The sequence below is a fragment of the Physeter macrocephalus genome, chromosome 4, assembly GCF_002837175.3.
Source record: "Physeter macrocephalus isolate SW-GA chromosome 4, ASM283717v5, whole genome shotgun sequence".
In the NCBI taxonomy this organism is placed as follows: domain Eukaryota; kingdom Metazoa; phylum Chordata; class Mammalia; order Artiodactyla; family Physeteridae; genus Physeter; species Physeter macrocephalus.
Genome location: NC_041217.1, coordinates 38930386 through 38951996, shown reverse-complemented (window position 1 = coordinate 38951996; position 21611 = coordinate 38930386). Strand labels below are relative to the sequence as shown.

The following is a 21611-nucleotide window of genomic DNA, read 5'->3' as shown; positions in this document are numbered from 1 at the left end:
CGCGTACCGCAAAAAAAAAAAAAAAAAAAAAAAAAAAAAAATACCAAAGGCATGGAGAATACTCTCTTCAATGAACTCAGGTTTTATCTAAAGACAGCGAGATCATTCTGCAAAAAAATCTCTAAGGTGAGAAACTACTGAGGGCCTATCTAACTTGCTTAGATCAGAGGGGAAGAGAAAATATAGGAAGAAGACAGAGAAATTCATATTTCAATAAATTATCCTGTCACAGAATCATAGCCATGGAAAACAGGATAATTTTGGATTTGGAATTTACCTCCATCATTTCATCTGCAAGTGTTTGGACTTGTGTGGTTCTGGAATGATGACTATAATATATAAACAAAACCATGTCTTCCACTGGTACATGTGGATTGAGACAAGACATTTAACCCCTGCAATTTGAATGCAAAGGCATACGGAGTATGCTTTGCAAAAGGGACAAAAATCTGATGGGGGACTGAGGATAGTCCTCTTTTACATCTTAAAAGTCCTCAAATAAATATCAGTCAAGTTCCTGGCCCCTGCTCAGCTAACCAACAACCCATAAGTGCAGAAAAAAAAGGCAAGATTGGAATCTAAGGAAGGAAGTGTTAATCCAAGGGCCTGGAATCAAAGAGAACATATTCAAATAGAAACCAGGTTGATAACCAGAACTTTAGGAGGGTTATCACAGGCAGGAAAAAGATGCATGATCTAAGCATAGGATTTTTGGACTACGGGAGCCTGGGTAAGAGGTCTGCCCCAAATTCCATCTGCCACCAATGAAAGCAGAAAGGAAATGTGTAAAGTGAGCCAAGCCATGGGGAAAGGGTCCAAGTCGGGTGTGCCTCCTGTGTGTTTAGTAATCATGTCCAGCTCAGCAAAGCTGAGTTTCTTTCTTCTTTGGACTACTATCCATTTTAATGAACAAGGAACATTTGATCTGAAGCAGTTTCAGAAACCCAAATTTCCCCCAGCCTTTGTCTAAGTTTTGTAGAGGAAAAGGAATAGCTGCAAATTTGCTTGTGAGTGTTCCCGGTCAGCTAATTCCTGGTCCTTTGCTCCACCTAGTGGATGTCTATGCTGGAGAGACTCTGAAAAGAAACCAGAAGAGAAAGGTGTGCTTTTGCTGATCAGTCTGGACTTCAGTCATTTTCTTTAAAGACAATACCCTGTTCCACCCCAATCTGTCTTTGTTCAGATTGAGTGAGCTCTTTCATTTAAAGCCAAATGTGTATCTGTGAGTCAGCAGAATCTAATGCATTCCTTTTCTCTGTTCTTAATATATAAATAGCATTATATGATCAGGAGACTCATATCAGCACAGAAAAGCATATTCCACTCATAATTATATCCTCTGATGGCCAAACTCAATCAAACCTTGACAGGGTCATTTAATTAAATAATGGCCTGCCTATTTGTTAACGCCCAGGAGGCTTCTTTGAGCAATAATTGGTTAGTCATAGGACCTTTTCAGGAAGTTTCACATTCAATTATAACAACAGATGAAAACATTACAAAGTACAGCAGAGCTAAGAATTTCAGGTACAAAGGGATTCAGAGCCGATTCTTACACAAAATCAATATGTGGAGATAAAGATTAGTATCAGTGTGGGTTTAAGCCATTAGAGTATACAAAATAAATTCAACAATCCATATTTATTTGCTAGCTGATTGTGCCCCTGTCAGTCATCAGCCTTAAAATCAATCAAATAATTATTCTTTATCCCTTATTACTAGTTGATATTTAATTGCTGTTATAGGTTGAATTGTGTTCCCCAAATATTTATATGTTAAAGTCCTAACCCCCAGCATCTCAGAATGTGACCTTATTTGGAGAAAGGGTCTTCAAAGAGGTCATCAAATTAAAATGAGGCCATTAGGGTGGGCCCTAATCCAATATGACTGGTGTCCTTATAACAAGGGGAAATTTGGAGACAGACATATGTAAAGGAAGAACACCATGTGAAGATAAAGATGGCCATCTACAAGCCAAGGAAAGAGGCCAGGAACAGACCCTTCTTTCACCGCCCTCAGAAGCAACCAACCCTCCCAGCATCTTGATTTCTGACTTCTAGCCTCCAGAACTGTGAGATAATAAATGTATGTTGTTTTAGCCACCCACTTGTGGTACTTTGTTACGGCAGCCCTAGCAAACTAACACAATTTCCTCTGGCAAATGAATAAGAATCTCTGCAAAAATGAAATTAATCCATAGAATGCTAGAGTTGGAAGGGAATCTCAGAAAACAACTTGCTCAATCCCCTGTTTTGAAATAAGATGCCTAAGGTCACACAGCAAGTTGGTGACTTTGTCACCCTGTTAGCTCAGCCTTTGGTCCTTCCATTGTCTCTCCTAATCTGCTGGATATTTCAAAGATGGTGGCAAAATCAGCCTATGATGGTGATTAGATCCAAGACTTTGTTGGAAAGAATTTCCTTGGGGACAATATGCAAGCATAGACCCTTTCTAAGTATTTGCTAATGAAAGCACATGCTAAATAGGAGAATTAATTGCTGGTTGCATGCCAGCCAGAAGATTGATACCCGGTGGAACAGTGAGACAGGTAACCTGACCTCTGGCTGGACTGATGGGATCCATCATCCCTCCAGACAGGCACTTGGCCGCGGTAAAGGTCTAGCTCTGGCTGGAGGGTTGCCCCCATCCCACAGAGGATGATTCACCAGAGTGACTTAATCATCTATCAGTCAGAAGTTCAGTTTCATGTGAGTGGGGTGGGGGCTGGGGAAACAGAGTCTGGCTTCATGTTGGGTTTGGAGACTTGTTATAATAGTAAGCATGCTGTTGATTAAAGTACATGACACAAGTAATTGCCAGAGATCCCAAACCAGCTATCACCTAGGATTATGGAGATCTGATCTAATATGAGACAGAAAGCCCAGTTTCGACTCCGCAGCAGAAACCTTTGAAAAGTGTCCAGGAGTAATTGGCATTTAATCAATGCAATCATTATCCCAGCACATGACTCCTGCAGCTTCAGGCCCCCTTGCAACAACTGAACTGCAAAAGGGAGACTATATCCGTTTAATTTCACCACCAACAACATTTGATTTACGGTCCCAGATGAGGTCCAAGTGGAAATATATTCACATTTTTATATTTGAGAAACACAGTAAGAATTCCGTCTTGCATCAATGGTATGGTATAAACAGTGATGGGCATTTTCCCCTTACAGAGGCCTGATTAGCATTAATTTTGATAGACAGGAGAGTAAAACTACAGCAGGCTGCTAAGCATTTGTTTTTCATTTAATCTTCTCTAAACCTTCCATGAAACATGTGGAAGAATATGACTGCTCTTCTCTCCCGGAGATATGGAAGGAGTGTATGCTACTTATAATTAGGAGACAAATATATATTGACTTTGCTTTTGCTTCATAAAGTGTTATCACTGGGCATCAAGTTAGGTATTTAAAGGAGAACATACTTCTCTTGAAGGGCAGACACTATTTTTAGGCCTACATCCCCTCTCCTTTTCCAGGCAGGAGTTCTTAGTTCACTTTCACCCATCCTGTAAAGGGCAACTAGAAAAAAAGAGAAGGCCCAAATTTCCCTGTCAGCATCTCACAAGTCTTTCTTGTAGGATCCATAAGAGGAAGTGGGGAGGGAAAAAGAAGTATTCTTGAATTTAAGGAGCTATAAAATGTTTTCTTAGATTGATAGTAAAAAATTTCAGTGTTTTTTGAAGGGTCCCCCCAAATTACCCACTTCAGAATGACCTAAAGAGCTTGTCAACAATGTAGATTGCCAGGCCTCCTTATGTGTTCTGCATCAGAATTGATGACGGTAGGGACCCAGAATCTACATGGTTAACAAGTGTCTCCAGAGACCCCAATATACACTAAAAATGGATTCTACTCATCTTCCCTATGTCTCAACATTGCTGTTCCAAGTTTCAGTCTCTTCTCTGTCTACACTTACTCCCTCCATAGCATCAAGTCTCATGCCTTTAAATGTTTTTATAGGTAAATAGCTCTCAAATTTATATCTGCAGCCCATATCTCTTCCCCCAAATACCAGAAGCCTATATCTAACTGCCTGATTGATATCTAATAGTCATATTAAAAATAAAACTCTAGTTTTTCTCTCTGAATTTGTTCTTCCTCACTCAGTAATTGAGATCACAAAACCTTGGAGTCATTCTTGATTCCATCCTTCATATCTTCCTCACTTTCTCTCATACTCACTTCCAGTCCATCAGAGTCCTGTGAGCTCTTTCAAATATGTCCCAAATCTTCCTCTATTCCAAAGGCTACTACAGCAGCCTGCTGTTTGGTCTCTCTGCTTGCTTTCTGTATCAGTCAGAGTTCAGTTGCATATAACAGAAGCTATTCTAGTTATCTGAAGCAGAAAGGGATTTAATACAGTTGTAGTAGATTCATGTTACAAAAATCCTTCCCATCCCACATACCTTTTTGCAATGTGACTTTGCCACAACTCCCAAAAAGAAATGGAGTCTATATTTCTTTTCCCTTAAATCTGGGCTAGCCCTCTGATTAACTTTGGCCAATAGAATGAGGCAGCAGTGATGTTGTGTGACCCCCAGACCTAACCATAAGAGGCTTTTGCAGCTTCCATTTTCACCCTCTTGGAAGGCAGCCTTCATATAAAGCAGCTTAGGCTAAATTACTGAATGATGAGAGTCCACATGAAGAGAGAGGGCTCAGACTTTTAGGCATCACTGCCAAGATCCCAGACATGTAAAGGAGGCCATCTAGGACCTTCCAGACTAGCAGAGCTGATAGCTAAATACCACTGCATATGTGAGCCCAGGTGATATCAGCAGAAGAAGCACCCAACCAACTTATGTTTGGGGGGGGGTGTTCCTTACACAGCAAAGGTAACTGAAATGTCAGTGAAGTTTGGGCTTGCAAAACCTTTGAAGGGCTGTAGGGGCATGCTTTAGGCTAGGCCTCTAGGAATGACTCCCAGAATAATACTGCAGAACTGGCCTGCCAAGGGAACTACTATTTCTGCCATAATCTAAAGGTCAGGAAGCCATCAACCACTTTCTAGTTCCAGAAACACATCACCTTAGCCATGATCTGGGCATCAGGGAGTTGTTACAAGATCTGCTGGCTGCAGATCTATACCACAGTCATTTTACATTAGCAAAATGAATGATTAATGTGGCTTTTCTCCACTTAAGTAAGTCCTGAATTCAAGACATGTGCAAGTACAGGTATGAAATTAAGCACAGAATCCGTTTGGTATTCTAGACTAGTTTGTGTGATTTACAAAGATTTTTTAATAATAAATCTTTAAGAAAGACCTCTCTAACAAGTTTAGAGAAACAGAAAAAAAAAAAGACTTGTGCAAGTGCATATGACTGGCAAAAAGTAAATTTTGTTTGAATTTCTAGCTGCAAGAGAGTCTGGGAAATGTAATTTTTAGCTTTTTAGCCTATGTGCTGCTGAAAGGCACAAAAGGAAGAATTTTAAAAAATGTTTTGTTCAGGGGCTTCCCTGGTGGCGCAGTGGTTAAGAATCCGCCTGCTAATGCAGGAGACACAGGTTCGAGCCCTGGTCCGGGAAGATCTCATATGCTGCAGAGCAACTAAGCCCGTGAGCCACAACTACTGAAGCCTGCGTGCCTGGAGCCCGTGTTCCCAACAAGAGAAGACACCACAATGAGAAGCCTGCATACCACAAGGAAGAGTAGCCCCCGCTCGCCTCAACCAGAGAAAAGCCCGCGCGCAGCAGCAAAGACCCATTGCAGCCAAAAATAAAATAAATAAAATAAAATAAAATTTAAAAAATGTTTTGTTCACTGTTATAGCACCTAATATAATGCCTGCACATAAGTGATGGTCATTAAATATTTGTTAAATGATTGAACTAAAATTTGATAAAGGAGAGGTATGATTGAGAGATGATTGCCTCTAGTTAGCCTAGAGTATGACATTCTGTATGCCTAAACCCCTGTTTCTGTCATTCCTTTTCCTGAATATATCCTGGAGTATCAAGAAAGATTTATAATTCAAGAATTTTTTTCAGTCTAGTATTTGCCATCTTTACTATCACTGTGCAACCATCTTGAGTCAAACACACTGGGTTTTTTCTTGTGTAATAAATTTTCATTAAAAAGGTGAATTTGGGAGGATGGAAAGAAGTTTTTGAAGGGCGAGCTCTTTAGTCTTTCCTGCTTCCCATGGCTTTGGCCACCATCTCTCTTTGAGGGCTTGTTCTTCAGGATACTGACAGCTTGATTTCTCTGGGTAACATCATGCAAAGGAAATTAGCTCAGTATGTCTTCTACTGAATTCCATCTGTAGTTCAATGTTTTAACGTATTTATGAACAAGGCTACAGAGCAATTTTGATAAGACAATGTTCCAGTCTCTGAGAATATCTTTCCCCAAAAAACATTTTTAAAAATACCACTGAACAGCCTGGAAATCCACCCCCGCATGAGCAATCTCCAGAAAACTTTTCAGGTGTCACAGCCATAATAGCAGGTGGTTCCTTTGGGTATAAAAATTATGACAAGGATAAGAGACAAAAAGCAAACTGTTTTGATATTCTGGGTACAGCTTTCCCCAAGTGAATCATTCCCATATGCCTACTCTTACCATGGGCCCCTTTCCAGAAGAAGTGGGTTGTGTGAATGGAGGTGTAGAGATGCATTCTGGTGGGCAAACTTCGATGGTGCCCATATTTGGCAGATCCAATTAATCTTTAGATATTTGTCAACCCACTCTTCTATGAACCTCAAAAGGCAAAATTTGACTATGGATTTGATACCCGTTTTCACTCCTCTCATAATAAATACTTAATCTTGTTATGAAGATTCAGTAGTGCTCATTTGAGGCAAGACAGCTTCTGAAATTCCATAGAAATATATTTTAAATACAAGCTTGTAAGGAAGGCTGAGACTAGAGCAGTTTGCAAGAGGTGGTCATTTAATTCACTTTTCTATTATGATATATTTGAGACATACAAAAAGTTTAAAGAACAGGTATTTACTCTCTAGTGAAATTTTGTTGCTTGTAAGATAAAAATCTGGACTAGTAAAAAAGACTTTGTTTCCAGATAGAAATGCAGCAAAGCTGGAAATTAAGAGTTTTGCATAGATTTATTTTTTCCTTTCCCTCTAGTTATAAGATTAGCATTTTTATCATTTACAGGCACACCAAGTCTCCCTTACTGAAAAGGGAGGTGCTGTTGTCACCATCTTAATTTAAATAAAAAATCTACGAAGGGAAAGATGTGTACAGGAAGATCCCTGATGGAAAACTTGACTTTATGTGGATAGAAGACAACCACTTTGAAAAATAAAAAGGAAACATAGTCATTAAACTAATTAATTCTGGCTTTTCCAAATCTTAGAGTGGTGCCATTTACTAGCTGTGTGACATTGGGCAAGTTTTTTAATGTCTCTGTACCTTGTTTCCTGAACTGTACGGTGAGGATAACAATAGGATCTACCTCTTAGGGTTGTTAAGTGTAAAATGCGTACAGTAAGTCCTTAATAAATGTGAGTTCACTTTCTTCTTCTTCCTCAACAAAATGTTAGCTCCACATGAGAGCAGGGACTTTGCCTGATTTTGTTCTGGATCCTCAGCTTCTATTTTGCCCACAGTAGGCATTCAATAAATATTTGTTGAATGGATTAATTGATGAAAGTAGCTAGTTTTGAGGCTAAAAGTGAAAGAGAATTTGTCCTAAGTTTTATAGCTAGTGAGGGAAAAATAGACCTCAGGTTTAAGATAGGTTAGGGAGGTAGGAAAAAAAACCCTAAACTAAGATGAGAAGACCAAGATTTAAGTTTAAATTCTTCTAACTCTCTGGGTGTTGACACCAAGGTTTTCTTTCTCGATTTGTAAAATGTAACTCCCAAGGTTACTCTGAGGATTAAATTAAAGTGTGTATGAACGCTCCCAATAAAATATATAGGGATATACAACACACGGTATTATTAATTTTTATCTCAGTAAGTTTATCCATTGGATGACAATCAAATGATTCTATGAGAGTCTTGGAAGAAAGAATCTTTAGCTAAAGATTTAAGTACTAAAAATATTCAACCCCAGAGGTACCACAGACATAGACTAATTTTTTCCATCTGTGCAGTTTAGGGTAGATTTGGCATACACTCAATACCAGGCAAGAAAGAAACTGGTTTAGGCTGCTTTTAAAGTTTTTAAAAAAGGCAGAAAAAGAAACTATTTCCTCTTATAAGCATGAATGTTAGAATAGAGAAAGCCTTCATCAAGTAATTCACCACTGAAGCAAGCATATTTAATCCATATCCTCTCCTACCTTTTCCCACTCCCCATTTTTGTTCTAATTATTAGTCATTTTATATATCATGATTTATGTATTATGGTGGCTTCCCCCTCACCAAAGAAAAGTAAAATAGGTTATTCTTTATCAGCCACATGTGACTGAGAGGTCAAAAGAGCAGTTCTTTGTAGGGTAAATTTCCTAGATTAGCAGTATTTAAAGACCTGGTTTTCAGAGCCAGGGATTATTCAGAATATTATGGCTTTAAGATTATGCCCCACCCAAGATGCCTCACCAGAGCCTGAGTCTGAGGCTGAGAAACTGACTTGAGGAAAAAGATAAAAGAGCAAAAAAAGCCATAGTGGGTGAGCTGATGACTCACCGCCCCTTCCTTGAACTTCAGGAATGACAAGATGGAAGAGGGGAAGAAAGGCAGTGCCCCACTGCAGACCAGATGTTTCAAGAAAGACAAGAAATTCAGGGAACTTAAAAACTTATATATGTTCTTAGGGTAAAGGCAACAAATATAATTTCCATGGTCAAGTTGTTGAGTGTATCAAAGAAAGGAAACTAGGAACACTAAATTATTTTTTACCATCACCCGAAATCTGATCATTTTATTCCCCTGATTAAAAACAATATCACCCGAAATCTGATCATTTTATTCCCCTGATTAAAAACCTCAATAACTCTACATTGCTACTGGATGAAGTCTAAACTTACGATGGCATAGAATAGTCTTCATAACATGATCCCAACTTTCCTTAACACCTTCATCTTCTAATTAATTCCTATTACATATCTTGGAAGGTACACGGGACCACTTATAATTTACCAAATAAACCAGATACTTTTAAACTCCAGTCCACTTGTTTACACTATTCTCTCTGCTCAGAACTTTCATCCCAGCTGGCAAGCCCCTAACGGACTTCAAAGCCTATCTCAAGTAGGATTTCTTCTCTGTAGCTTTCTTAACTTCTGTTCTCTCCTACTACTCAGAATGATTGTTCTTTTGTCTACCCAGTCATTGAACTGGAAGCATCCCATTCATTAAGTAGACTCATAGGGTTCTATCCTCTCCCAAACTTACTGAATACTCTATATGGGCAATCGTGAGCCTGTCATTGTGCAATTCTTGGCACACCATAGAAGCATAATATAGTTTTGTTGAATTGAGTCAAATATTAGAAGACCAAAGCATAAATAGATTTTCTAGGCCTGGGAATTATGTTAGGACTAGAAAGTGTATGCTAAATCCACATATGAGATTTCGCTTTTGTTCTTACCAGGGAGTGTGTAATTTACTTTTATTTAAAAAAGTGTCATGAATGTATTTCTCTAGATAAAACATTATTAATCCATTTTTGGCTTAGAACTGGCCTTCCCATAACCCGGTTAGCCAAAAGGTAGCTGAGTAATTTGAAATACTCTCCAGCTGGGGTGGGATCACATTTGGGGTTTGCTTCAATCGGTGAACCTCTGTCTCGCTTTGCTCTTCAAAGAGCTCCTCAGTCAACCATAGCATTTGAAGGCCTGAGCAGAACGGAAACCAGATGAACTCTGTTGAATTCCAAACTTGCCACATTGTCTACTCTAGCATTAAACTCTTCTTCTCTAACTGAACAAGTTAACTGAAGAAGTATATAATGTAGTATCAATTTATTTTTTATCTTATCCATTATGCCACCTTGTTCTAGTCTTTAAGAGAGTTTAAAGAAAAAAAAACCTAAATCCAAACCAAATTGTTCCACACTCATCCCTTTGGTTCTTTTGAGGAACTCTGTCAGTGCTGATAGTCAGGGTGAAAGACTTTTGGAAAAGTTTTCCAGTACTAGTAACAGCATTTCCTGAAGCATCTTTTATCTTTCATCTTTACGCAGCAAATGATCCTGTCAGTGCCCACAGGTCAGTTTTACCCTAAGATCCAGTGAGTTTGTTCAACCTTAAAATCAGTCACTGAGGCCCTCACCTAGAGCACATAACAAGGTAGTTGTTACCCAGCATGTGTCCCAGCTAAATAAAATCATAGCTGATTCATGTCTGAAGGTGCTCAGGGGGTACAGCATAATGATTAAGAACAGGAGCTCTGGAGTCAGTCTGTCTGTCTGAGTTTGAATCAGGCCACGCCTCTGACTGGTTATGTGACTTTAGACAAGCTTCTTAACCTCTTTATGCCTCACCTGTCTTATCAGTAAGAAAAGAAATAATAATGATACCTACCTCTCATGGGTTCCTTGTGTGGAATAAGTGAATTAAATGTGTAAAGCACTTACTGGTACATGGTAAGCATGCAATAAATGTTACCTCTTATATTCTATACTTTTATGTTTTTAGGTAAGAAAAGTGGGTACAATAAGAAATATTTTTCTCTATATATTTAGGTAAGAAAAGTGGCTAAAGTTAAAAATTAAAGGAAGGCTGATCATTTTTAGAACAAAACTTTATTTACAAAACTGTAACTTGGTCTGTTTTGGTATTACTATTGACAAAATGCCTTTGGCTAAAATATTAGTTAAGGTGATACACTGATTTTTAGCTTCTCATAAAACAAGAATCCAACACTATCCCAGTTTCTTATTCCTGTGTGGCTCTGAATGCAGATAAATAAAACAAAACAAAGCAAAACAAAATTTAAAAAACCTTCTTTATAACGTACAATGGCTTAAGCAAACCACTTCTTTAATTTTTTTCTATTTAAGGGTTAGGACTGAGACTACTCATCTAAAATTTGCTATTCACAGAGAAAGCCCTGGAGAATGGGAAAACTTAAAGATGGAGGTTATCTGGCTTTCATAATACAATATCAGTATGACTTTAGAAGAATGTAAATAAATAATATTAGTAAACAGTATATATTGATAATTTCCTGGCAAATTCATTTATCTAACATCATGCTGAGGAACCAAGAGGATTTCTCCATACATTCACAAAGTCTTGTTCCATATTAACAGAGTTATCACCAATGTAACATATGATAACTAGTACCTATGGAAACCTAACAGCCTATTTTTAAAAAGTCCCTGTTAAGCTTTAATTCCCAGCTGTGCTTCACACATATATACATGCTTATATGCATGGTTATATGCATAGATTTATGCATGGATATAAGCATGGTGATATATGTGTGGATACTAATGCCCCTTATTCGAATGTAAAATTAATAGCATCTGGCATCTAGTTGTAAGAAAACCATCCCCAGATTGGGAGATAGTTGAGTGACACAGGAAAGATTCTTCTACGATCTGGATTTAAGAGTACACCTATGCTGGGAAGAGGGATGGAGAGAGGAAGGGTAGAAGTAGAAGCAGAAGTAGAAGAAAAGGACTGCATTGGTTCAATAAACTCAGGTAATTAATTTGAGACCGAAAATAAATAAATCAACAAATGCCCCATTTTTGTTTTCCAAAAAAATAAATCACTGGCAAATCCTTACTAACAATTTTTGAATTGGTCCATTCATATATTTTTTACATAGGAAAAAGTTTAAATATTATATATATTATAATTCTATTCATCTAATACACTCCTCTGCTGAGATATCTGACATGTCTTCATCTGTACTCTCTTCTACCTCTGGCAAGTTGCCCCAAAGTAGGAAGTTTACACCTGAAAAGAAAAGCTCATAAAATTATTTGGTGCTGACTACTGTTACAACTCAGAACACGATATATAAAACCTTATATGTTAACATTCTTATATTAAATCACAGTGTTAGCAGTTAAGAGAAAAGCTATTAAAGAATGAACCACAAATAACATGATCAATACCTAGATATTAAAATTATCCAACATCTAGAATACAATCATTCTTTAAACACTTTAAATTAAGGGCTTGAACTCTAGAATCTTGGAGTTCATAAAGATCTCAGGAGTCCATTTCCTCAAACCTTGCCTCTAGCTACATTATGCCATAATCACTCTACACTGAGAATTTTCAAATCTATTTTAGTGATTTTTAAGAATGGAGATCTCACAACATCTTTTTAGATTACATTTCTCTTGGAGGGTGCATGGGAAAGGCACCTGAATAAGTGTCCTCATCTCCTCAACAAGTATGGAAGTCACTGGTGCCTTTCTTCTGGTTAAAAAAAGCAGGGTTTTGGAGCCAGTTATAATATGAACAGTAATCCTTGATATACATGGGTTTTAGGCTAGAGGCTGTCAAGGTAAAACTATAAACTTTAGGACCAGGTTGTAGCTGTCAGTACAATAAACAAAACGATAGTCTAAAGCCTCATTATGAAAGAACAGTCAAATATCATATTAAAGAATCCAGCACTGGTATACGATACTAGACCACGTATATGGTAGAGGATAATGAGATGGTTTATTATGGGCACGTACTATATTATAACTTGAAAGCACTAAATTGAAAAAAAAATACCATTATTAATTGACCTCTTGGAGAGCCAATCAGAAAGCAAATCTCAAGGGCTTCCCTGGTGGTGCAGTGGTTGAGAGCCCGCCTGCCGACGCAGGGGACACGGGTTCGTGCCCCGGTCCGGGAAGATCCCACATGCCGCGGAGCGGCTGGGCCCGACGGGAGAGGCCACAGCAGTGAGAGGCCCGCGTACCACACACAAAACAAAAAACAAAAAAACAAAAACAAAAACAAATAGAAAGCAAATCTCAAGCTGTCCAGGTGTCAGTGTGTACACAGGGAAGACTCAGCAACTCTGGGTATCCACTCCATACATACTAAGATAGTGGTCACGTGGTGGGATAGAATGAGCCAGGGTTTGGAGATTTGGTTTGAATCCAGTTTCCACCACTAACAGTACACCGTGGATGTTTTTACTACTTTTCCTACAAATGTATATAAACCACAGGCAATATATATTATTGTTGTGTGTATATAAATTTTTTATAGTATGCTATTATATGTATCTCTTCTAAGTTGCTTTTTTCATTCAACATTATGTTTTTGAGATTTGCCTGTCCATATGTGTAGATTTAGCTCATTTCTTATCTCTGTTGGGCATTCCATTCTGTGAATTAAAAACAAACAAAAATATATATCTTAAATATGGCCCATCACTCGTCCTTTCCTCTAACTGCCTATTTTGCACAGGTGCCCAAGGAGACATGTATAAGGATGCACACTGTTGCATTATTAAAATAGCAGAAACAATGAACTGTCTCTCTCGGGTGAGATACTGGAGTTTAATCAGGCAATAAATTAGTATCTATATGATGCATATTGATGTCTATCATATTATTTTCTGTAATTTTTTTGTATGTTTGAATTGTTTTCAATAAAAAACACTTCTTTTCCCCGGAGAATGGATGATGTTCTGCTTTTGAAGAGATGACAGGATAGTAAGGAATCACTAGGCAGAAATCTAAGGGAGAATTAGAACCCATAAAGGTGAATGGAGAGCTGAAGACAACTTTCCTTTGAGGGCATTTGCCAGTCCCACGGAATCTGAACTGAGGTTTCCCAAGCCTCCACAGGAGAGTCTCAGGAAATCAGGCCCACATGTGAAGGCTAACCTAGAACATAGACTTCCTGGGGCCCTTTCAGTCTAAACATTCTAGAATTTTATAAAGCTTGTGTATGTATTACTTTGATGCTGCTGATTCAGGTAATTCAAGTACAGTTCCAAGGTCATGAGAAATTCTGTTTTATACGAAGCATCTAGAAAAATCTTCCTGCAAATCATAATATTAGGGTTACAAAGGAGAAGTTTGATATTCTTGGAGTCGATACTCAGAGACATGAGTGGCTCGGCACAATTGGTTCAAAGGAGAAAAAATAAACTAAGAGACTGGATCTGACAGAAGCAGCACCTTCCCTTCTCTGTTAAGAAGGGAGGAAGGAAATCCTGTGATACATCTGTTTCTCATGGATTAGATTCAGTGCAAATGGAAGAATGCTGGGCTTTTATCTTTGAAAAATTGACCAATATTAAAAAGTAAATCAAAATTGAAAAACCTCCACCCTGTGTTTTGAATTCTATGAAGCAGGAAAAATAGTATCAAAGCAGAAACTTCCTTTAATGTGTCCCATAAGCAACACAAATATAAAACCGGAGGCCTAAATTAGGAAGCTATATCTCACTTAGGGGGGTTCAGATAAGTCCTTGCTCAAAAATGGCCTTCTTAACATACTAGAGTCTTAAATTAAGGCCTCCAAATGATGGGTTGAAACTCACAACTGAATGCCAGGTGATTAAAAAAAAAAGAGTCTATAAAAACCCAAGCATAATTGGAGGGTTTAAAGACACTGACAACCTAGCTTACAACTCATGATCTCTTAGTCTGTGAAGGCAAATCATACTTCAAAAAAAGAAGTATATTTTAAGTTCTGAAGAAGACTAAGACATACATTTAAAAACCTGAGAATGTTAGTGGCAACTTGGATTGTCAAGTTCTTTAAACTTGTTCTGTATACTAAAGTTCTGTAAACTTTAGTTCCCTAAAAAAGTCCCACTAAAAGTCAACTTCGTATTAAAGTCAACTTCGTATTCCGTGTAAGCAGATATTAGACATTGAGAACTTGTGTTCTATAACAAAACTGAAAGGCTCCAGACAATATAAAATGTATTATGTAAATATCTTTTAAGAATAGGTTGTGTATTTTTCTGCTAAATAATCAGTAAAACATATTGGTATTAAATATTTCCCTTGTCTGAAATTTCATCATAATTTATTAATATAGATGTCAAAATGGCTATTTTTATACTGAAGCAACATTACCAAATACAGAGGTTACCTAGTTTTCCTTCCTCCCAGCTCCCCATGACCCTAGCCTCCCCTCCTCCCTTTTCTTACACACACACACACACACACACACACACACACACACACACACAGACCCATAAACACAATTGACTATCAAATCTAAATTCTTCCAAAATTCTCTGGAGCCATATTATGTATCAAGGCAGAAATTTAGAGCAATTAAAATATTAATTTTAAAAGGCCAAGAAATCCAGCCAAGTTTGAGTCTCCTAAATATGATGATGGAAATAGAAATGCAATGAATTTTGGCTAGTAGTTTCTGTAAGTAAATGTTTGGGATAAAAGGATCGAAGTCACTCTAGTGGATCCAACCCAGGTGAGAAAGTCTCAGAGGGGATCCTGAAATGATCTATGGAGAGGTTCACTCAAGTCTTGGTAGACTTTAGTTAGAGGGACGTCTGAGTCTGTTGTTTCTTACCAGTAGAGTCTAGTCTGTTAATACCATAAACTGCCTGGCTGTGAAACATCCAAAAGTGTCCATTGTTGCAGGAAAGAAGGCAGGAACAACATGGAACAATCACATGATAACCTACAATGTTCCCACTAAAAAGAGAAAGTAAATATTATTAGATACAAGGTAATATCTGACCATGTAAGCATTTTATGTGCTAATGTAAACAGACAGACCATATAAAGATCTCATTTTCTCCTAACAACCTCCATTGCTGGGATCTTTGGGATGGGAGTTACTCTGATAATGGTTACAGTTCTACTGCCAAGTGGGAAAATAGTCTTTAAGTGAAATAAGAGTAACATATTCTCTGTTTCTTTGCTAGTATTGTTTATGCATTCCCCCTTCAGAAGCTAGTTTCTAAATGCCATAAGGTTGTGATTTGTCCAAAATTGATGGGCTGTATAGACAAAATACATTAAATAAACTCAGACCTGTGGGTAAAAGGTTTTTGCTCTCCCCAGGACTGTGGCAAGTTGGGTTCTTATATGTTTCAGGTCCATGCCAGCACCTAAAAACTGTTTCAACAGATGGAGGAGTAGGAAGACAGCATGAGCCCATGAAAACTGAACACAAGCTGGCTGATCTAATTTTAGTCTCAGTGTTTTTGAAGGAATTCAGAAATGAAGCAAATCCCTAGCTTCTAGAGAAAGTTGCAAAAGTTTTTACGGTCTCCAGGGTTATCCTTCTGATTAGAAATAATTCAGTCTTCCATAGGTGTTTTTCCTATCTGGTCACTATTAAATAGAATGAATATACAGGGAACATTTTAGCTAGAAGTTTTTTTGGTTTTGTTTTTAATGACCACATGAACTGTTTACACCTTGAGTTGTAAAAATTCCTATTATAGCTTGTTCCTCCCCTGTGAGATGTGAGTCAGTCATTTTTGTGAGGCCCTACAAAAAATACTATAAAAGGTACCAGCCCACCCAAAACATGTCTTCTAATCATAATCGGCTTGAAAGGCAAACAAATGAAAGCAAAAGATGTTCTTGGATTAGGACTGACAGTTATTTATAAGGCTATATTGTAAGAATAAATTCTACAGCTTTAATTACCACCTGTATTCATTCATTCATTCACTCATTCAGCTAATGTTTACAGAGCATCTGCTATGTATCAGGTACTGTTCTAGGTGCTAGGAATAAAGTCCTTGTTCTCATGGAGCTTTCTAGTAGGGACACCTCAGATCATTTTGCTCCCTTGTTAAAACTCCTTCAATAGCTTTCCACTGGCCAAAAATGAAAACCCAAAGACCCTTCCTACCAAGGTTTAGATCTGTGCTATCCAAAACATGGCTATTGAGTACTTGAAATTTGGCTAGCCTTAACTGAAATGTGCTGGAAGTATAAAAATACACTCGATTTCAAAGACTAAGAATAAAAAATAAGAATGTAAAATATTTCATTAATAATTTTTTATGTTGGTTATATGTTGAAATGAAAATTTTTTGAATCTATTAGATTAAGTAAAATATACAATTGAAATTAATTTCACCTGTTTCTTTTTACTTTGTAAAATGTAGTTACTCGAAATTTTTAAATTACATATGTGGCTTGCACACATCTATTGGATGGCGCTGCTCTATATTATCTGGGTTCTGACTTCATCGCTAATCTACCCATCCTACTCTGACAATCTCTCAGCCACACTGGCCATTGTCTTTTCTATTCCTTGAACATGTTCTTCTTTGCCTTTGGGTTCTCTGCTCTGGCTGTTCCCTCTGCCTAGAACATTCTTCCTCTGGTTCCTCCCTATCTTATCCTTTAGGATTCACCTCCAGTGTTACCTTCTCAAGAGGAGGCTTCCCTGACCATGCTATCTAAAATAGCTCTTATCACTCTCTCAAGCTCTATTATTCTGTCATTTATTATTATTTCCTTTGGAGTACTTCCCACCCTATTCAAGATCTCATTTATTTAAATATCTTACTGATCGATTGTCTTCCTACTGGAATATAATGTCCAAAGGCCTATGACTTTCTCTTCTTTATTGCCAGATTTCCAGCCTCTATAACAATGACTCGCACATGGTAGGACCTCTGAGTTGTACTTTATAGTTTACCAAGCCTTTTTACATTCATAATTCACTTGATCTTTACAACAACTCTGTAAGGTAAACACAAAAGATATTTTAATTTCTATCTTAAGAAGATACCTGTCTTCTTAAGATATAAATTAAATAAGGAAACAGAGTTTCAGAGGTTTAGAGATTTAAGAAGTTTACTCAAGATAACAAGAGAATAATTGTAGGGCCAGGCAGGGCTCAAGCCTGATTTTTATGACCGTAAATCCAAGCGTTTTTTTTTTTTTTTTCCCTCTAAACTACATTGCCATTTTCTGAAAGTTAAAGCAGATATTTGCTAATGCACTTTGAAAAATTGTAAAATCACATACAAAGGTAAAGTGTCATAAGACCCTTTTGAAAAACAGTTCTAAGTAACAAATGGTTTTTCAACGGTTCATTGCATGGGTGATAACCAGTGCTCGATGCAGCCCACTGAACCTTTCTCTGTGCTTCGGTGTCAACATCCATCTCCCAAACCCAGGGCTATTTGGAATATTGCCACACATTACCATTTTAAACATGCGATGTCCTTCAGTTTACATTTGCAAATTTCAGTGAAATAGCATCTTCCAATGAAGTCCACTGCACTGGAGAGGGAAAAGTATAGAGATAGTCAAATGTACTGTTAAAAAGATGTTGTGCAGAACACATAACATAAAATTTACTAATTTAACCATTTTTAAGTGGACAGTTCATAAGTGTTAAGTGTATTCATATTTTTTGTGCAACAAATCTACAGGCCTTTTTCATCTTGCAAAACTGAAAGTCTATACCCATTAAATAACAACTCCCCATTTCCCTCTTCCCCCAGCCCCTGGCAACCACCACTACTTTCTGTTTCTATGAATCTGACTACTTTAGATACCACAGATAAGTGGAATAATACAGTATTTGTCTTTTTGTGACTGGCTTATTTCACTTAGCATAATGTCCTCAAGGTCCATCCATGTTATAGCATGTGACAGGCAGGATATCATTCCTTTTTAAGGCTGGATAATATTTCATTACATGCATGTACCACATTTTGTTTATTCATTCATTTGTTGATAGACATTTGGGCTGCTTCTACCTCTTGGTTATTGTGAATAATGCTGCTAAGAACATGGGTGTGCAAATATTTCTTCTAGATCTTGTATTAAATTCTTTTCGATATATACCCAAAAGTGGTATTGCTGGATCATATGGTAATTCTATTTTCAATTTTTTTGAGGAACCGCCACGCTATTTTCCATAGTAGTGGTACCATTTTACATTCCCACCAACAGTGCACAGGGTTCCATTTTTCCATACCCTTGCCACAAAATGTACTTTTGATTGTGATTTAGCATGCATTTTGTAGACTCAAAGAGCTGCAAGAGACTCTAAGAGAAACTTAGAGTCTTAGTAAGAGAACTAAGTAACTTAGTAAGAGAACAATAGTACATTTTATAAGGGTAAGTTAATATTTGTGAGCTCACTATAAATATGACAAACCTTCTTTTCAAAAAATCTTATGTGTTCATTGATTCATATACATCTTAGCACATTAATCCATCACTATGATAACCCCTACATGGAAGAGAAGACAAGAGGAAAGACCTGATTGTACACCAGACTCTGGTCTAACCTTTAACAATTCACATATCTGAGCTCTCCTTATGACTATTTTATACTTACCATAGCTATTGCAAAGACGAATGGGTTAATATTTAAAACTGTTGTTTCTGTATGTGCTACTAAAAAGAAAAGGCACTAGACAATAAATCATAGAAACTTTGCAGTAGTAGGTTCTAGATTTATTGTCTAGTGCTTTTTCTTTTTTGCAACACATACACACGCACAGAGGTACTTATAATAACCCATTTATCTTTGAAATAAATGAGGGCCTTTGGCTTTGCCATTAGGCATGACTACACTTAAACCAATGAAGATAAGATTTCAAGGGAGGAAGAGTCCACAGCTTTGAGTATATTTAATTTTTAAAAAAGTTTCTATCATTATCATGAAATTCATTTTAAAGTAGTCTGATTATTAGTGTGCCGTCTCTGGCTCTGTGTCCAAAGAACAGCTGTCCATGTGCATTTTGGATAACTTCTCTTTCACTTTAATGATAAAGTTTCAATAAAGAGCAAAATCTTGAAAAGCATGTAAAGGCACATATATGTTGACTATAGAAAGAGAAAGTACCTTTTAGAGCTAGAAAAAGGTATATTTGAGTCAAATAAAATGGCTATTTTTCCAAATAGGAAGCAAATTCTCAAGGACTCTACACCTAAAAGTGGGTAGTGACTGAAAACAGAATTTAAAAGGATTTGAGTATGCAAACCAATGCATAATATCTAAAATTAGCTTTATGGGTGACAGGGATTATTTGAGGGCTAAGTCCTGTTTCATCCCATAAAAATCTATATGTCTCATTCAGAAAGAGAGAGAGAGGGAGATGATAAGAAAAGAATACTGAATTAGGTGGACAATGGATCTGAATCAGCACGCCAATTGCAAAAAATGGTAGAAAGCTAGGGAATGTTTTTTTGGAGTAAAACTTTGGGAACAAAAATCAAAAACTTAAATGACCTCTCTTCTCCAACAGTACAGAAAATCTTGCTTGAATTACCTACCGTCTCAGTCATGGACTTGATCCAGTGAGAGGAAGGTTTGTCAGGGCACAGTAGCCAGGGATTCAACTGAAGGGACCACATGACTATAATTGAACTAGAAGCATTCCATCAGGACTGACCACTCTGGCTAAACCACAGCCTTTGTCCAGACAGTCTGCCCCCTTAGTTAAACTCCAGGGGGATCATCAGACTGTTGGGAGTGGCTGGAACACCAAAATGATAAACTCCTTTTTGACTCCCAGAGGTTCAAGCCATACACTTTTCCCATCTAGTTAAAGGCTACCGTTGCCCACCACTAGCATGACTTACTTGGTAGGAGGGATGTCTGTAGAGAAAAGGTCTATTTCAGTGTCAGCCAGCAAAACAGCCTTCATTCCCCTAGAGCTGAGCACTTGTTTACAGAATTTGCAACACAGGATGGACACGCGCCGGTCATTGAAACTACAGCTGCTCGTAGACATGGCGTCCGGGGAAAGATGAGGTGTGGGATTTTGAAAATAGAGCAATACCCTCCCTAGTTTGATTCTCCCAGGCTAAAAATCAAATTGCGAGGCCTCGGTCTTTTCTAAGCCCGAAAATTGAGAAGGAAATGAGTTCTTTTCTGTTTTCCCGGGGGAGGGTAAAAGTAGTATTTATTGAGTAGAAACAGGGGAGAAGCAGCAACCTTGGCTTTCTCTTTAACTTTCGGGGAAGGGAGAGGAGTTTGAAGTGGGGGAGGAGGCAGGCTGCAAGGTGCCTCGGGAACTTCTCTAGTTTTCCCTTTCTCCAGTCTGAAGGATCCTCTACTCTTTAGCTCCTGCTCCTTTTGCAATTCCCTTAGCTTCTCCCGTACAGGCTCTTTTATCTAAAGCTTCCCCCTTAAGCCCCTCCCTCGGAGAGCTCCAATTCCTCTCTCGGATCGCGGGCTAAGCGTCCCTACCCTCGCGTCCTCTTTGGAAATCTTTCTCCTCTCCCCAGGATTCAAAAATCCCCTCAGCTTTTCCCACCGGGCAATCCCGGGTGTTCCTTAATCCTCCCGCGACCCTCCTCCGCTCTGCTCTTTCGCGGGCGGCCCGCTTCACTTCTCTCCTGGCAGTCCCCAGCCCTCAGCGTGCGGGCTCTCGCGTCGCTCCTCTCGTGACTCCCTCCCCTCAGCTTTCCCTCGTGCCCCGCGCCGTCCCCTCAAGTCTTTCCCGAGCGGCCGCTCCAGAGCTCGCGGTGGTGTTGGTGGGGCGGGGCAGAGGTCGCTTTGGGGGCTCCGTCGGCGTTGCTGTCTCTGCCACCGAACACGTCGTTTTTTGCTCCCTCTTCCGCTCTCTGCCTTTCCAACCGGCTGTCAGTTTGAATTGCCAGCGCTGCGCACCGATTGGGAGAACTAGAGTTCGCCCACATCCCGCATTGGAAGTCTCGGGAGCCTGCCCCTGACGAGATCTTAGTGGCCAGGAGATCTAAGCCCCGCCCCAGTAACGGTGCCTAGATAAATTCGGCTTGCTGGTTGGCCGAGCTTGGCCCCTCCTCCGATCTCATTGGTCGGCTCCGGGAGGTTTG

General features: G+C 38.5%; 1 protein-coding gene across 2 annotated transcripts; it reads right to left on the bottom strand.

Moving 5' to 3' along the window:
• Positions 1-10648: 10648 nt before the first annotated feature.
• FAM72A (family with sequence similarity 72 member A) lies at positions 10649-21339 on the bottom strand. 2 transcript variants are annotated; one of them, XM_007100326.3, is made up of 4 exons: positions 20394-21338; positions 17997-18074; positions 15388-15512; positions 10649-11832 (listed from the first exon to the last, which is right to left on the bottom strand). In XM_007100326.3, exons 1-4 carry the CDS (start codon positions 20543-20545, stop codon positions 11738-11740), a joined length of 450 nt encoding a protein of 149 aa, XP_007100388.1. In that variant the 5' UTR covers positions 20546-21338; the 3' UTR covers positions 10649-11737. The 2 variants fall into 2 exon arrangements, with proteins under 2 accessions (XP_007100388.1, XP_023989607.1); XM_024133839.3 differs by lacking the exon at positions 15388-15512 and having other exon boundaries at positions 11778-11832; positions 20394-21339.
• Positions 21340-21611: the final 272 nt, after the last annotated feature.

What these genes read in the sequence shown, in the direction of transcription:
- FAM72A (XM_007100326.3), bottom strand. Translation starts at nt 20,545, where the DNA reads ATGTCTACGAGCAGCTGTAGTTTCAATGACCGGCGCGTGTCCATCCTG. An exon ending in ACAGACATCCCTCCTACCAA is followed by an intron (nt 18,075 to 20,393) that starts GTAAGTCATGCT and finishes TTCCCTCTCCAG; the next exon opens with TGCAGTGGACTTCATTGGAA. An exon ending in TAACAGACTAGACTCTACTG is followed by an intron (nt 11,833 to 15,387) that starts GTAAGAAACAAC and finishes TTTTCTTTTCAG; the next exon opens with GTGTAAACTTCCTACTTTGG.